General features: G+C 43.1%; 1 protein-coding gene and 1 long non-coding RNA gene across 2 annotated transcripts; one reads left to right on the top strand and one right to left on the bottom strand.

Annotated features, from left to right (window-relative positions):
* Nucleotides 1-2,055: 2,055 nt before the first annotated feature.
* ky (kyphoscoliosis peptidase) lies at nucleotides 2,056-8,053 on the top strand. Its single transcript, XM_023795636.2, has 7 exons — nucleotides 2,056-2,366; nucleotides 3,343-4,026; nucleotides 4,227-4,341; nucleotides 4,450-4,567; nucleotides 4,821-5,012; nucleotides 5,537-5,727; nucleotides 5,963-8,053. The coding sequence occupies exons 2-7, from the start codon at nucleotides 3,391-3,393 to the stop codon at nucleotides 7,267-7,269; spliced, it is 2,559 nt and encodes an 852-aa protein (XP_023651404.2). The 5' UTR covers nucleotides 2,056-2,366; nucleotides 3,343-3,390; the 3' UTR covers nucleotides 7,270-8,053.
* On the bottom strand, nucleotides 3,410-5,586 carry LOC140593614 (uncharacterized). Its single transcript, XR_011994026.1, has 2 exons — nucleotides 5,511-5,586; nucleotides 3,410-5,031 (listed from the first exon to the last, which is right to left on the bottom strand). It is a non-coding gene; the product is annotated as an uncharacterized lncRNA (long non-coding RNA).
* Nucleotides 8,054-15,456: the final 7,403 nt, after the last annotated feature.

The raw sequence follows: 15,456 nt of genomic DNA, 5'->3' as shown, positions 1-15,456 counted from the left end.
TCAACAGGATTTGAAATGCAGAGCAGTGTTTGCACGGTTACATCCAGGGGATTAACTTCTCTGGAGGCCTTAGTCTGACATGGGTACGGGGCCCCCTAAGTGGACCATTCAAGCTATTTTTTGGAGCCAAAAGGGAAACGAGACGGAATTTAAAATGATGGAACATCAATAATATGCAAGTCAAAGCACTGTAAAATTTAACAATCAGGGTTGGGTAAAATTTTCCAATTGGAAGATGGGGATATCACACTGGTAGGTCGATCGACAAAATTTGAAAAGTTTAACTGTCCCCTCTTTTGCTGTGGCCCTAGGCTGTAGCCTAGGATAGCCTATACCTTAATCTGCCCCTGAAGCTAAGGTTATTCTTGAATTTTTGCATACATTTCTTTAATTGTGTTGTCTGTTCACAATTTGTCGACCACTCTAGTGGGATAGCATCAAAGCCACGGGAGATGTAATGTTAGTCGTGTATCATTTCACCATTTTTTCTTCTGTTAGGCTACTTTGAGCCGGTTCACTTGGCTGGGTAGCTTGAAGTCCATTACAGCCAGAATGGGGGGCAACTTTGTTTATCCTGAAAACTGTCACTAAAAATACAAATAACAGGTATGCTGAATAATAGATATTTTGCTATATTTTTGAAGATCACATTATATGTTGTTATAATTCAAATGATCATATGACCTTATACAGTGGTACCTCAGAACTCGAACTTAATCCTTAAATCATATTTAGGTGTAAAAAAGTACACCTAAATATGTTTTTTTTAGCATTTAAACACAAAATGAACCGGATAAAACAAGAAGAGCATATACTGTACTAAACACATCTAAGCACATTTATCAAAACAGTAATTTGTAAAGTAAGAAAATAAATGTATCCAAACAATGTGTAAAGTTAAAAAAAACAATGTGTCCTGCCCCGATCGTCCGCTCCTTCCGTGAGCCACACCCCCTCGTTAACCCCGTGTGGAATCCCCATGTGATCAGCTGTTTCTGGTTGTTGTCATTAGTCCTCTGTATTTCGTCCGCGTTTCAGTTTGTTTCCCCAGTCCGGTCATTGTATTGTCCGTCTGCGTTTTTCCTGCCTTACCTGTAATTAAACCCCGTATTCCCCGATACCCTGACGTCTGCGCCTTTGTCTCTGTTCCGTCACCGCATGACAATATTATTATAATTAAATGTATTAAGGGTTTATTATTAATATTAAAATAATGAATAAGAAATCCTTATTTTTTAAATGTATATTATTATACAATAATATTCACTGTTACTGTCTATCATTGTCTAAATGTATTTTTACTGTCTAAATATATGTATTCAGCTAGTGTAAACATGCACGATGCTATCACAGCGAATGCGAGGCTGAGACTGAAGCTTTAACCTTTGTTTCCACTGACAAACATGCCACATGACTCATTTCCCCGCGCGTACAAGTTATCTTAGGTCGGCGTTCACGGTTTGACTTCTGAGATTCAGATCGAGCTCTAGGTATTTTGTTTTTCGAACTGGTCGGTTCGACTTTTAAGAAATTTGAGTTCTAATGAGTTCGAGAACTGAGGTACCACTGTATTCATAAATTATGGAAATTCTGCATCCATGGGGCCCCTAGTCTTTGGGGGTCCCAGTAGGCTGCATACACTTACTTTATTGTAAGTCTGCCTCTCGTTAAGCGTTTTCTGAGTGACAGCATGTCCATGACAGCTCTTTTAAGTGAGTGCCTAAACATTACTGCCATATTGAATACTGATCTAAATGATAGCACTGTGATATTGCCATGACAATGCTGTGAAAGCACTGTGATACAGTTGTCACACTGCTTTGATAATGTTGCTATACAGCTGTCACAATGCTGTGATACCGTTATGATAGATCTGTGACAGCTGTGATATCGTTGTCATACGGCTATGATACTGTTGCGATAGCGCTGTGATAGCGCTCTGATATTGTCATGATAGTGCTGTGATAGTATCACAGGATGGAGTGGGAAATAGATTTGACTTGGAACTCCATGCCCCCTCCCCCAGTTCCCCCTCACAGTAAACAATACCTATGACCTTTCCCAAATCCCAAACTTCTCTTCCTCTTGAGCCTCCCTGGGAAGGGCCCCCTCTTTTCCCCAGAACCCCACCTCCTGCCACACAACCTGCCTTCCCCCCTGGGGTAGTGGAAACTTGTGCCACTGGCTGCTATCAGCTGCTTTGTAGTATTTTTAGGCCTGTCATCCCCAAGTGGGGTACAACACAGGCCCCAGACAGCATATAAAGGCTGCCGAAGGGCACAGCGGGTGAACACTTTAGAGTGACATTGGAGGAAAACACTGCAGGCTCCCATGGACAGACTGGTAGGATGTGCCGTCACCACAAGGTAAGGATATCTGTCTAGGTATATACAAAGCCTGTGGTGTTTCAGTATACTTCCTGCCTTAATTTAAGGACAGAACATTAAAGGGAATCAATAGTAAAACACCACATTAAACAAAAGAAAGCAGTACGTTTGATTTCACAATGACGAAGTAACAGGAAAAATGTATTAGTGTATGGTCACTTCAGCCTGTTGTGGATAGTTGTATCATTATTACTGATCATTTCTTTCAGTTATTTTGTCTTTTTTTTTTCTCTGATAGAGATGAATCTCTTAAAAGGATTTTTTGCATTTTACTTTTATTGAGTATAGTCATAATTTCATATCCATGAGACATTTTTTTTGTTAAATGCTTTTCAAGGTGACCAGAGTATTGGTATATGTATGTAGATGTAGAACAGTAGGTACAGAGAGCACAGAACACTGGAAACATTTCAAGGCAACACAAAAACAATTAAAATCAGAATGTAGTTAAAAGCTATTTTCAGCTGTCAAAAATGCACTGTTGATACATCACTGGAAATAATGTGCTTTTCTATATTGTTTAGTTGCATTAAACATAAAATGTAAGATTTTCCATTTTACTGTACATTTCCATTTTACATTTAGATTTAGTGAGAAACAGCTGTAGCATTATCATCTCTCCCCCAGTGCAGCAGTCAGATAGAGATACAGTTGGAAAACTTCACTGAACATATTTTTATTCCTAACGGGGCTTCCGGTATCATATATCACAGGACCATCGTACTTTCTTGAGACTGTTACCTTACACACTGGTAATCTCATGTACTTCCTATCTATTTTATCAAAGATATAAGTAATTTTAGAACAGGATATTATGTTGTAATCTTTGCATATTTTCCTTATACTGTCAGCTCAGAGGGATCATGAATTTGGTAGAAAAAGAATTGAACCACGAAGATGCCAATCTGAGTCTTATATATCACTGGTGACCAGTTTGTTCTCCATCTCTCTGCAGTTTACAGGTGTAACAAGATAGGTTGACTTTGGTCATGGGATAGAAATTATGACTATGGAGGTTCTTAACCCAACGAAGTCCCTTTGTTTGGCCTACGATCTCCCTCTTACTCATGGCAGCGTCAACCCATGTAAACAAAATGACATCATCAACAACAACAGCACAGAGATGACAGAGGGTTCGCATCCAGAGAAGAACCAAGGTAGCCATGACCTAGAAGCCCACGACACCAGTGTGGTACCAGTGCTATCTGGGGTTCTGCGTGAGGAGGGTTCTCAGGCATTGCTGAAGACTGAGCAGGGCATGGAGGTGGTCCACCAGCAATGGAAACTGGAAGTATTGGGGAACAAAAGTGCCAAGACAAACTCTTTATCTATGGATGGTGTACAGTCTAAGCGGAGAGTGTTTGAAAAGTGGTCCTCCAAGGGACAGGACTCTCAAAGGCCCTTAGCCAAGCGGCAGCTGTCAGTGGAGAGCAGCACACAGGCCTCCAGAGTGCTGAAGAAGACTGCAGTCCGGCAGCAGGAAGCTCAACCCACTCAGGCCAGTGTCAAGCTCCAGACACCCAGTACTCCCAGCACTCCCAGGACATGTAACTCCAGCAGAAAGACTCGCAAAGACCTTTTCTTCAGCACAGAAGTCTTCCAGCAAGTGGACACTCAGGCGATTAAAGAAGGAAAAGAAGTGAGGAGCAAGGAAAAGTATTTTAACAGATGATAACTGTTATTACCTCAACAGAGATGCACAATACTGTATATTATAGGATCCTGTCATTTTTATTTAGTCTTTTACACATATTTACCTACAGGACCTCAAATGTGCACAAGTAGGTTTTTACTGAAGCAGTGCATCTATTGTGTCTGTATTTGCATTTGTGTGTGCAGCTGAGGAAACAGAAGGTCTTCTCAGTGCAGGCCATCACCAAGGCCATCACACGAGAAGCGAAGAGTGATCTGGAGAAACTGCGTGCCATCTGGGTATGGCTGTGCCACAACATCGGTCAGTTCTTCACCACCAGAACCGACATCGATGCCCTATATCAATTAACTGGAAGTAGGACATGTCTGCAGGATAATTATTATGTCATGATGTTATTTTTCTACCCAGAGTATGACTTGGATGGCTATCTGGGCCTGTCAGAGAAACTGTGTTCGCCGGAGCAGGTCATTGAGGCCGGTCGGGGTGTCTGCTGTGGGTATTCCAGCATCTGCCAAGAGATGTGCAGGTGAATGACTGGTTCATCACTAAAGCCACAGCTGAATCTACCAGCATATGACCGGTTTGTGTAGTTATGAGAAGATGCAATTTGATATAAAATATGATTTTGCTGCACACATGAATGACAGAAGTGCTGAAATGCCAAGAATCAAGGGCTGTGTGTGCTTGTATGTTAACGCCTATCTGGGTGCTCTGTCATTCTCCAGCATGTTTCTGAGCATGTGTGAGTACACCTGGCTTGTTTATATGTGGATCTGCAGGGAGGTGGGCATCGAGTGTCTGGAGGTACCAGGCCATGGAAAAGGAATTGATTACCAGCAAGGCCAAAGCTACCAGAACATCGAATCCAACCACATGTGGAATACTGTCCAACTCGGTGGACACTGGTATCTGCTGGATGCTTGTTGGGGAGCTGGAAAGGTAGATATTAAGAAGAAGGCCTTCATCAAAAGGTGAGAGAACTCCTCTTTCCTGGTTTGGGGTGGGGGGGGGGGGGGCGCGTCAGAGATACCACAAAAAAAAAAATAGGTTGGCAAGGCTTGTGTCACTAGAACATCCACTAGGTTCTTCTTTGTGTTGCCCTATATAACAGGCGAGTAGCAGCAATTACCATACTTAAATCATAAAAATTGTTCAACAGTTATTTTTTCAGGTAGAAGCATAACAGCCCTGTATCCCTGTTGTATATCAACCCATATATCTTCTTTCAATAGGTTTTCTTGACTAAAATAACTGAAAAGAAAGAGTGGTTTTGAACTAAAACAATGGAATTAATCATAAATTAAGTAATCTGTAAATGGGCATTGGTGGATGTAATCATTATTATTGTTCACTTTTTACCTTTTACAGCGATACTGAGCTGTTATACCATTAAATTGGTTTGTGTTCCAAGTACACTAATTCATTACCTGAAGCCTGTTAACTGTAAATGGCGTCTTCAGTGTTTGTACCTGTATCCTTATCATGTATTTTCCAGGTACGAGGACTTCTACTTCCTGGCAGATCCTGAGGATTTCATTGATTCCCACTACCCGGCTGAGCAGAAATGGCAGCTGTTGGACACTCCCATCACCCTCGAGGAGTTTGAGAAGCGGGTCTTCAAGACGTCACAGTTCTACAGGCTGGGTCTGAAGCTCATGAAGCCCAGGCACTCCCTTCTGGTTACTGGTGAGAATCATCAGGACAGCTAGTTAGTGCTGTATGCAATCAACATAATATACCTAGCTTAGGTTCCAGCGGAAATACTTGCAAGTATATCAGATTCTATCCCCTTGTAGACAGTGCCAAAGTTGCATTTTTGGAATCTAAGTGGTGACAAGCTGTAAGAACACGTTGTGAATGCTCAGCATGTCTCTGATAGCATATCTACTTGGTTATGCAGCACCTGTGTGTGTTTTCACAGAGGGGGGTGAGGCCACTGTGTCCATGGGATTCTCCTGTCCGTTGGACTTCACTTACCAGATTAGCCAGCAGGGCTGCGGAGAGCCCAGTGATGTCAGCAGCTCATTTGGCCTACTAACGGTGACCCAGCTGAGCATGCAGTTGCGGCTGCTTCCCCCCACCAAAGGTACCTATGACATCATGGTGTTCGCACGTCCTTCTGGCTCCTCCAGCTCCTTCATCTGGGTCTGCTCCTTCCTGCTGGAGTGCCCCGAGCCCAAGCCCATGGAGGAGCTCCCTGAGAACCCTTTCCAGTCCTGGGGACTGCAGCCCAGTGCCAGTTGCCTGGGACTGGGACTGTGCAACCTTGGTGCCGAGCCAGCGATGGTGGAAACCGGTGCACTTGAGCTGCAGCTCCACACCCTCCGGCCCCTCATGATGATCTGCGAGCTGATCCATAAAGACCTGGACCAGAATCTGGCCAAGCGTTGCTTAGCAACACAGATCCAGCCCGACCTCCTCACTTGCCACATCGTCTGCCCATACCGTGGCTTCTACCGAATCTCTGTATTTGTTCGGGACTACGAGCAGACCGAAGAGAGCTTTCAGAATGCAGGGAACTTCTTGCTGTGTTGCACGAGGAATCCCATCAACCTCAACCAACTTTTCCCACTGTCCCTCAGCTCCTCCTGCGGACCAGGCATCAGGACAATCAATGCTGGCTTGTCCAAGTTCAGCCACACGGGGGCCATCATCAGCACTCAGCAGGGCAAGTGCAACATCACCTTCCACAGCCCACCGGAGCTGGATCTGCACGCCGTGCTCACCAGAGAGCATAAGCAGCCAGCGCAGCCGCTGCTCCGGCACGTCTTCTTCACCTACACTGACTCCAAGGTCACGCTTAGCGTCACACTGCCCAAGGCCGGCATCTACAAACTGGGGCTCTATGGCAAGAACACACCCGGCCCGCACTTCAGTCTGCTGTGTGATTTCGTGCTGCGCAGCTCCTCAGACGTCAGCTGGCCGCCGTTTCCCTGCACATACTCGGTGTGGAAAAAGGGCTGCGTGCTTTTCGAGCCCCGTGGCGGCCTGCTGGAGCCGCAGTCCCAAGTGCATTTCCGAGTTCGTGTCCCCGGGGCACAGAGGGTGATCGTGGTCGGGGAGACCCAGACCGACCTGCGTCTCAATAAGAGCAGGGTGTGGGAAGGTGAGGCCTTCACTGGCAGTCCTGGGTCCCAGCTGAAACTGGCTTCCAGTTTGGGTGGAGAGGCCACTGACATGGCTGTCCTGATGGCCTTTGATGTCCTGAGCCAGAGTAACGAGGAGTGAAATGTTCAAAGCACTCGCTAAAACACAGAGAAGATGTTTTCTGTTAGAAGCAGAGAAGGGAGCATGGCTGTAAGACTAAGAAGATGAGGTCACATTTTTCAGCCGAAAACAATTTAAAAACAATTTTTTCATTTCTCAGAAATTATATTTTAACAGTTTAACAAAAATATTTAATAATACTAATTAAACGGACAGACAAGCTATAACACAAGTGTTAACCTGAGTCTTCACCCTACAGACACAAACTCAGCTAAGCTTTCTCACCCCAGCAGCTACAAACGAATAATTTAACTGAGCAGCGGATGTGAACTACAGCGGTTATAAGAACCCTAGGGTTAAAATAACTGCCAGTTACAGCCGCAGGTGTGAACATTAGAAGCTAATATTAAATAATTGTATTTTATGTGTCAGTACAGGCAGTAGTTATACAAGATGATGTGATAATCATTACAATATAGCCAAAAACTGGAGACTGGAGTGTTAATATTACTAAAGACGTCTGGGGAGCATTCCAGCCTTGTGCCCTATACTGCCTGGGATAAGCCCCAGGCTCCAGTGACCCAGACCAAAATGAGCCATTAGAAGATGGATGGATGCATGATGTCTGTACACAAATATACATTCTGAATGGAGTCATGCATCTGGGTAATATGCCAGATTCGACTAATTGTCTCTGTAAAGAAAAATGATCATACCTCCCAGGGATATTGATGTACTTGCTGTAAGTATGATATTATAAATGTTACTACCAACAATGCTATAATAAAAAGTTCTTATTATTTAACGTTTGTATTTGTAGGCAGTTCATGTTGCACATTTGCTCATCATTCATTACACGTTTACACAGGGCTGAACTGGGGTTAAAAATCGGCCTTTTGCCCTGACAGGTCCATCATGCATATACCGGGGTTCGACAATGAAACTGAAACACCTAGTTTTAGACCACGGTAATTTATTAGTATGGTGTAGGGCCTCCTTTTGCGACCAATACAGCATTAATTCATCTAGTGAATGACAGATTCATGTCCTGCACAGTGGCCAGAGGGATTTTGAGCCATTCCTCTTGCAGAACAGTGGCCAGATCACTATGTGATGCTGGTGGAGGAAAACATTTTATGATTTGTTCCCCCAAAACATCCCAAAGTGGCTCAATAATATTCAGATCTGGTGACTGTGTAGGCCATGGGAGATGTTCAACTTGATTATCATGTTCATTAAACCACTCTGTCACAGGTCTTGCTGTGAGTATTGGTGCATTATCATCCTGATATATGGCACCACCTTCAAGGTACAATGTTTGAACCATTGGGTGAACATGGTCCTCCAGAATGGTTCGGTAATCCTTGGCAGTGACACACCCATCTAGAACACGTAGTGGGCCTGGGAATGCCATGTTACCGGAGCTCAAACCGTCACTTCCGTGCTACACTCTGGGTGCACAACAGTCCAGTGGAGCTTCTCCACACCGTAACTCTCCCAGCTGTGTGAAGGACTGTGAATGTGGACTCGTCAGAGAACATGTTTCACATTATCCACAGTCCTTCTGTTGCGCTAGCACCATTGAATCCAATGTTTGGCATTGGCACAATTGACCAAGGTTTTGACTATAGCAGCCCAACCATGATTATCGATCCTATTGAACTCCCGACAAACAGTTTTGGTGGAAACAGGAGAGTTGAGAAACGCATTTAATCCCACAATGAGTTGGGAAACTGAGTTTTTTTTGGATACAATCCAGGTTAGTACCCAGACATCCCTTTCAGACAGCTTCCTTTTGTGTCCACAGTTACTCCTGTTGGATGTGGTCCATCCTTTGTGGTGGTACAGTATGCTGATATTACCCTGGATACTGTGGCTCTCAAAACACCGCAAGCACTTGCTGTCCTGGTCACAGACACAAAAACAACTTGCCCTCTTTTGAACTCCCATTATGTTGGGTGGATAGCAATATTTTATGTACTATTGCTCTGCTGATTCAACGTTCACATTCTGATACTGATGGAAAGTGCATGCGCATCAACAGGCCTGGAACCTCAAACACTATTGACCAGGTCCTTCAGTTTCATTGTTCAACCAATGTACATGCCCACAATAGATTTTGCCAATTGGGAGTGGTGGGGTGCACCACAATAAATTTTGTCAGCCCACAAACCCATTGGCTCACCTTTATGCAAGGCCTGAGCTTATGCCTTTCTTAACAGGCACAGAGATGAGTTACATGACATAGAGGTGATTATGAAAAAATACCAGAAGGAAATACTACTTTATATTTTAAACAATACTAGCTTTAATCAAAGTGGAAATTGCAATCCACCCACAGCCATCATTGCCATGTCTTCTGGCTTCACCCACATTGACATGGGGTTGCATCCCAAATTGAAATGGACACAAACACCAAAGTAAATGTTTCACTTTGTGCTTTGGGTCAGTGATGCTGATGATTACCTTAAGGGTGAATGGAGGAGAGAAGTATTTTGAAAAAATTATTTTAGAGGATGACCAGACACAATACTGAGAAGGAATTTGATCAAACCATTGAGTTGTTACCACAGTCCTTAATATCTCATACTAACACCATCTCAGAACTACTGTTTGACAAACCAATTTTTCTAATGTCAATTCCTACTGAAAATAAATAAAATTTCACAAAGTAACAATGAAAAAGAAATGAACTGGCCACTTGATAGCAGGAACATTTTTAAAAGTAATAAATCAAATCAAAGTACCTTTGATGTTATCTTCTATCTGAGATTAAATTATGATCTTGTTGGTCATGGTGCAAGAAAAACAGTGATAAACAGAATATAAACATTACTTTTTAAATACTGACTCTGACAATTTACAGATTAAGACATGGACAGAGACAGAAAAATGCAATCAAAAATACAGGATAAAAAATGTACATGCAGTTGTGCAAATAGACATGAGTTGTATAGGCCAGGAAGTGCAATAATAGATCGCAGTCACAGTATTGAATGTGTGGTATGGGGTTTTGTTACGGTTATGATTCCAGTACAGAGTTGGGAAAAGTTACTTTTTAGGAGACCTAGTCTTAGACTGGGAGGGGCCAGACCATTCAGCAGTGAAACTGCCTGGGGAAAAAAGCTGTTTTTAAGCCTCGCTGCTCTGACTTTGAGGCTGCAGAACCCCCTACCAGATGGCACTGGGCAAAGAGGCTGTGGGAGGGGTGGGATGGGTCTCTGATCACTCAGGTGGCCCTCTGGATGCAGTGGTCATTGAATATGTTCAACAGACAAGGCAGCGAGGGCCTTTCTGCTGATTTTTGGAGGGCCTGACATTCTGAGGTGTGATGCAGTTTGTGAGAGTACTCTCAACTGGGCCAGTATAGCTGATGTTAGGTGGCATTCTCGCCTGTCTCAAGTGAGTAGAGTCTCAAGACAGACTGTAGTCACTCTGTCAGAAAGTCCAGCATCCAATTACAAAGTGTTGTTTTCAGACCAGGATGGGACAGCTTTTGGATTAGTTGTTGCGGCATTACTGTTGAATGTCAAAGTGAAATTGATAAACAGCATCTTTACAAAAGATTCTTTATTTTCCTGGTGTGCTAATGTGGTGTGAAGAGCTAGGGCAATAGCTAGTTGTATTTAATTTATATTTCACAACAACAAATACTTTTTCACTTATCAGCCTTGGTGCTGTGAGTATATTCAAATAGCTCGAACTCCTGGTAGTTAATTATAATGGTGAAGGCAAGCCTTGGGCTATCTTTAGCAAAGGGTTTAAAAGCTGTTGATCTTGTCAACAGTCATCTCTTGGATACCCTGATTATCTCCATTCCATCGTAGGGGCACAGTAACCGATATGTCCAACATGTGCACAAACTGTTTGTGTTTGACTTCAATGTATTGTAGCGACACCCTGCAAGATGCCCATGTTCCCCCACAAAGCAGTGCAGCTACACCCCACAAGCTGCCTGTTTACCCACGATGTATTGCAGCTACAGTACACACTGTAGACTGCCAGTGTTCACCCACAAAGCAGTGCAGCTACACCCCACAAGCTGCCTGTTTACCCACGATGTATTGCAGCTACACACTGTAGACTGCCAGTGTTCACCCACAAAGCAGTGCAGCTACACCCCACAAGCTGCCTGTTTACCCACGATGAATTGCAGTTACACCCTGTAGACTGCCAGTGTTCACCCACAAAGCAGTGCAGCTACACCCCACAAGCTGCCTGTTTATCCACAATGTATTGCAGTTATACCCTGCAGACCGCCAGTGTTCACCCACAAAGCAGTGCAGGCCTAGACCTTTTGAGGGCCGCCGGGAGTTGGGGTCCCCTCGATAAAGTCATTGGTAATTAAAAGGGGGCACTCAGTGAAACGTCCTGACTGAGGGGAGAGGGGGAATTCTCTCAGTAAAATCTGTGATTGTCGGTGATCGAAGAGCAGCACTCAGGACATTTCCTGACAATGAAAATAGGGATGATTAGGGCTAAGACCCAGCTTCAGCACATTTTATAAAGGAGAGAAGAGGCAAGAGGCAGAACACAGGTGCCAAATGAAAGGTGAGCTCAATGTGCGAACAAAGCCTTTTATTTGCTTTATAGCCACAGTGTGTTTGAATGTATAAGAAAAACCTGCAACAAAGAAAAACAACTGAATCATAGGATAATACAAAACCAGAAGAATTACCAATATTAATATAGATTTTAATGATTTACTTGTGATACATATACTATAAAAAGTCATAGGAAAAAAACAGTAGCATTGTGCAAATACAATGAAATTGTTTTTGTCAAATTTATTTTTTTCCAAAGTAACAGCAACATTTAAATATATATGGCACATTTCAAGTCACATTTATGATGTCCTGAAGTTATTTTTAGTCTTGAGAATAAGTTTTTATTCAAGTACACTAAAAATAATTTTAATTCAGTATTGAGGTAAGTTTTTGACGTCAGTTTTAGTTTTGTTTAAAATATTTTAGAGTTTATAGACTAAGGAAAGTCTTTATAAACATTTCGAACATCCCCAAAATCCTAAAACTACCAAACAGAACCAAAAACTGCAAACAGAAAACCTTGGAGTAAGACCCATCCTTTAGGGAGTCTTTAGCTGGTATCTCAGTTTGAAGGGCTTTGTGCAATTTCAGTCTACTTCTATCGCCACATCAGAGGCTTGTTCCTGTGCTTGCGGAATGAGAGCCATGGCTGTTATGGTATGGATTACAGAGACGGGAGGCAGGTAAGAAGCGCTGAGCCCTTCACAAAATTTCACAGTCTAAACTTAAAGTACCTCTTACATGACCATGGCAGGTGCTCCTGTCCCCTGTGACCTGGCAGCCAGTGTCATCAGTATCTGCTTGGCCTGAGATCTGGAGTTCAGCTCCTCTTTCCTTTAGCCTCAAGTCCTAGGTCAGCCCAAACTGGTCCACTCTGGTTTGAGAGCACCGAGCCAATACAGAAAGTAAGCAGGACACCTGATAGCAGCAGTTTACAGAGCTTAATGTGTTTTTTCAAAAGTGAGGGAGGAGGTTCTGATAAAGGGATTCCGTCCAGGAACAAGCCTCTCTTATAGATACTCAATGTATCAAAATCAGCCACCTTATTAGGTAACAAAATCATATAAATATATAGAATTCAAATTTCTGTTCTTATTAGAAAGTGCAAATTCCAAATCTGGGCCCTTTACATAAATTATTCACCCTTAAAAACTAAACACCACTGAGTTACAGGAGTAGAGCAATTCCTGACATTTGAACCATGAATGCTAAGGCAATAGATTATTTTCATTGCACAAAAGTATGTATATAAATAAATCAAAAAATAACCCCTCCCTTTGACTCCGAATCACGTTTTTGTCCTATAACTTCAGCAACAAAACCACTAGCCTCTACGTTATAAGAACACACAGCACTTGGTTATGTCAGCGTGGCACAGAGGGGGGGCTGGCACAGTGGGGGGAAGGGGTGCTCCAGGCTCCTGTGGGGGCCACCTAACGCAAGGAAAGAGCCCCTTACCAAATGTCATCCATCACGCCCGATCTCTGTCAGCGCTTTGGGAGACGCTGAGGGGAGCCTTCAGAATTGGCATCGCTCCTGTTCCAATCTTTCTGATTAAGCCATGGTAACATGATGCAAGCTGTCCTCCGGGCACCAGGAATGTCCCTGGGGCAGCTAGCGCTCATTGTTTTCGGTCTACTTGATTCGTTTCCACTTGGACTGGACCTGGAGGGGTCCCCACTCTGCCACATCCCCTCTGGTTGAGTAGAATACTTCCTAAAGAACAGCTTACTAAGACTCCTTTCACCAAGACTGAGCTAAGAGGGTCCCTCCGCCCTCATTGTATCCCTGCAGGAGAGGCAAACCATACGCATCCTAATGATGCTCAGCTCGGCCGCTGCCAAGCCATTGCTGGAGCAGAAACCCCCAAAGACGTTCCTCTGTTTTTCTTTTTCACTCAGAGGTTCATTTTTTATTTAATACATTATTATTAAAATACTAATGTCCTGGACTTCTTAACCAATTCACAGTATTAAAAAATATATATTTTGTAGAGGTCATGAAATTCTTCTCACATACTTTAAGAATGCTGACTTTTTAGGAACCAGTTTGGTGAAAGGCTATTTCGTACAAGTAAACAGATCTTATATTAACACATGCAAAAAGTACATAAAGAGTAATTACCTTTTAGTACTATTTACTGAAGTAAATATTTTATATACCCTTTGGACCCTTTGAGGACTGCAATATTCATACAATTGATGGCCTATTAAATCAATAATACATCATCACATGTATGAAAGACTCAATTTCATCCTTTCTCAATTTTTGAGTCCCCCATTTTAAGCTATGCTGCACCCAACATGCTCTTAATGTCTTAATCCCATCAACACCAGCCACATTTCAACATTTCAAGAAGAATAGAAGTAATCAGAGAAGGCTGAACTAAGGCACGGGTTCAGGGTAAGCAGCAAAGCAAGCGATGAGTCAGGAAGCTTGGTTTAGAACAAACAGATTCCAAGCATGAGTGAAGTGGATTAAACCCGAATCACCCTCAATGCACCCAACAGCTGTCTGGGACTCACAATGACATTTTCTCCTTCCAAAACATGTAAGACAACAGTGCAGACATCTGCACGTTAGCAGGGTCAAGAATCTGGTAGTTTAAAATGTTCAATCCTTAAAGAGTCCAAGGGCAGGTATACAGAAATGTTACCTCTTGTTGAATAAAATTGCACTTAATATTAGAAAAAGACAACGTAAGTTGGAATTTTTCCAGACGCTTTGTTGCCTAGAGACGCTATGATGGAACCTCTAGCATCTCCTGGGGTCTAGGAGCCATCAGAGGCACTCTGACTGTTTTCGACACCCAGGGTTTGGTCAGGTTCCGATCTTAGATCCCGCTATAAAGTGACAAAGCAGAGGGGCCCACAGCATTTATACAGAGCCATCGAGTCTTTGGTCATCATATCACTGGCATGCATTCTTTGTTAGGGCTGATTGATCCCATCAGTCCAGGCTGCTGAGGACAGGCATTAGATCAGCTTCAAGGTCAATTCTGTCAAAGGCACACATAAGCTATTCATGATACGTGACGCTCCCCTCATACACGCATGCTGTGTTAAACACAGTGCAATTCAGACCACATGATCTAAACTAGTTCATCCTACCTGAAGCTGGTGTGAGGATGGTTAACCTATGATGGACACTAAGTCAGTCGATCAGCCTACGTTTGACCTAAAGAAACAGTTCGGTATGTAATCATTACAGATGAAGTTATTCCAACGAGTGCAAAAAATGTGGTAGTCAAGTGATGCAGGGTTCACCACATTTAAGGGAGCGACCAGTGGTCAGTGTATTCTACAGATGCTGTGTGCTTATTCTCAAGAAGGACACACCAGAAGAATGCTTGCTGTGCAATGAAGAGATCTGACCTTAAAGCAGTTCTATTAGAGACACTGTATTCTTAAAATGAAATTTATATTCAGCTATCGTATAAATACTGCTGGACCCCTCCTCCAATTAGGACTAACTAGGTCTGTCACTGAAACAAGAGAAAGTCATGCATAGGACTAAAGACACAACAGTTGGAGCGCAGTGCTGCAACTAACCTACTGTTGCAGAGGATCAACTGTGCAAGCACACAGCACAGGCATTCCAGAAGAATGCCTATAATCATTACCCCAACTTCAGCTGAGCTGCCCAACCCAATCCAAACCCC

Source organism: Paramormyrops kingsleyae, chromosome 12 (genome assembly GCF_048594095.1).
Source record: "Paramormyrops kingsleyae isolate MSU_618 chromosome 12, PKINGS_0.4, whole genome shotgun sequence".
Classification (NCBI taxonomy): domain Eukaryota; kingdom Metazoa; phylum Chordata; class Actinopteri; order Osteoglossiformes; family Mormyridae; genus Paramormyrops; species Paramormyrops kingsleyae.
The sequence above is the reverse complement of the archived record's forward strand: the minus strand, read 5'-3'. Positions and strand labels throughout refer to the sequence as shown.

Coding starts and splice junctions, on each gene's coding strand:
- ky (XM_023795636.2), top strand. CDS start 3,391: ATGACTATGGAGGTTCTTAACCCAACGAAGTCCCTTTGTTTGGCCTAC. Junction 4,568..4,820: donor ATCTGCCAAGAGATGTGCAG/GTGAATGACTGG, acceptor GTGGATCTGCAG/GGAGGTGGGCATCGAGTGTC. Junction 5,728..5,962: donor GCACTCCCTTCTGGTTACTG/GTGAGAATCATC, acceptor GTGTTTTCACAG/AGGGGGGTGAGGCCACTGTG.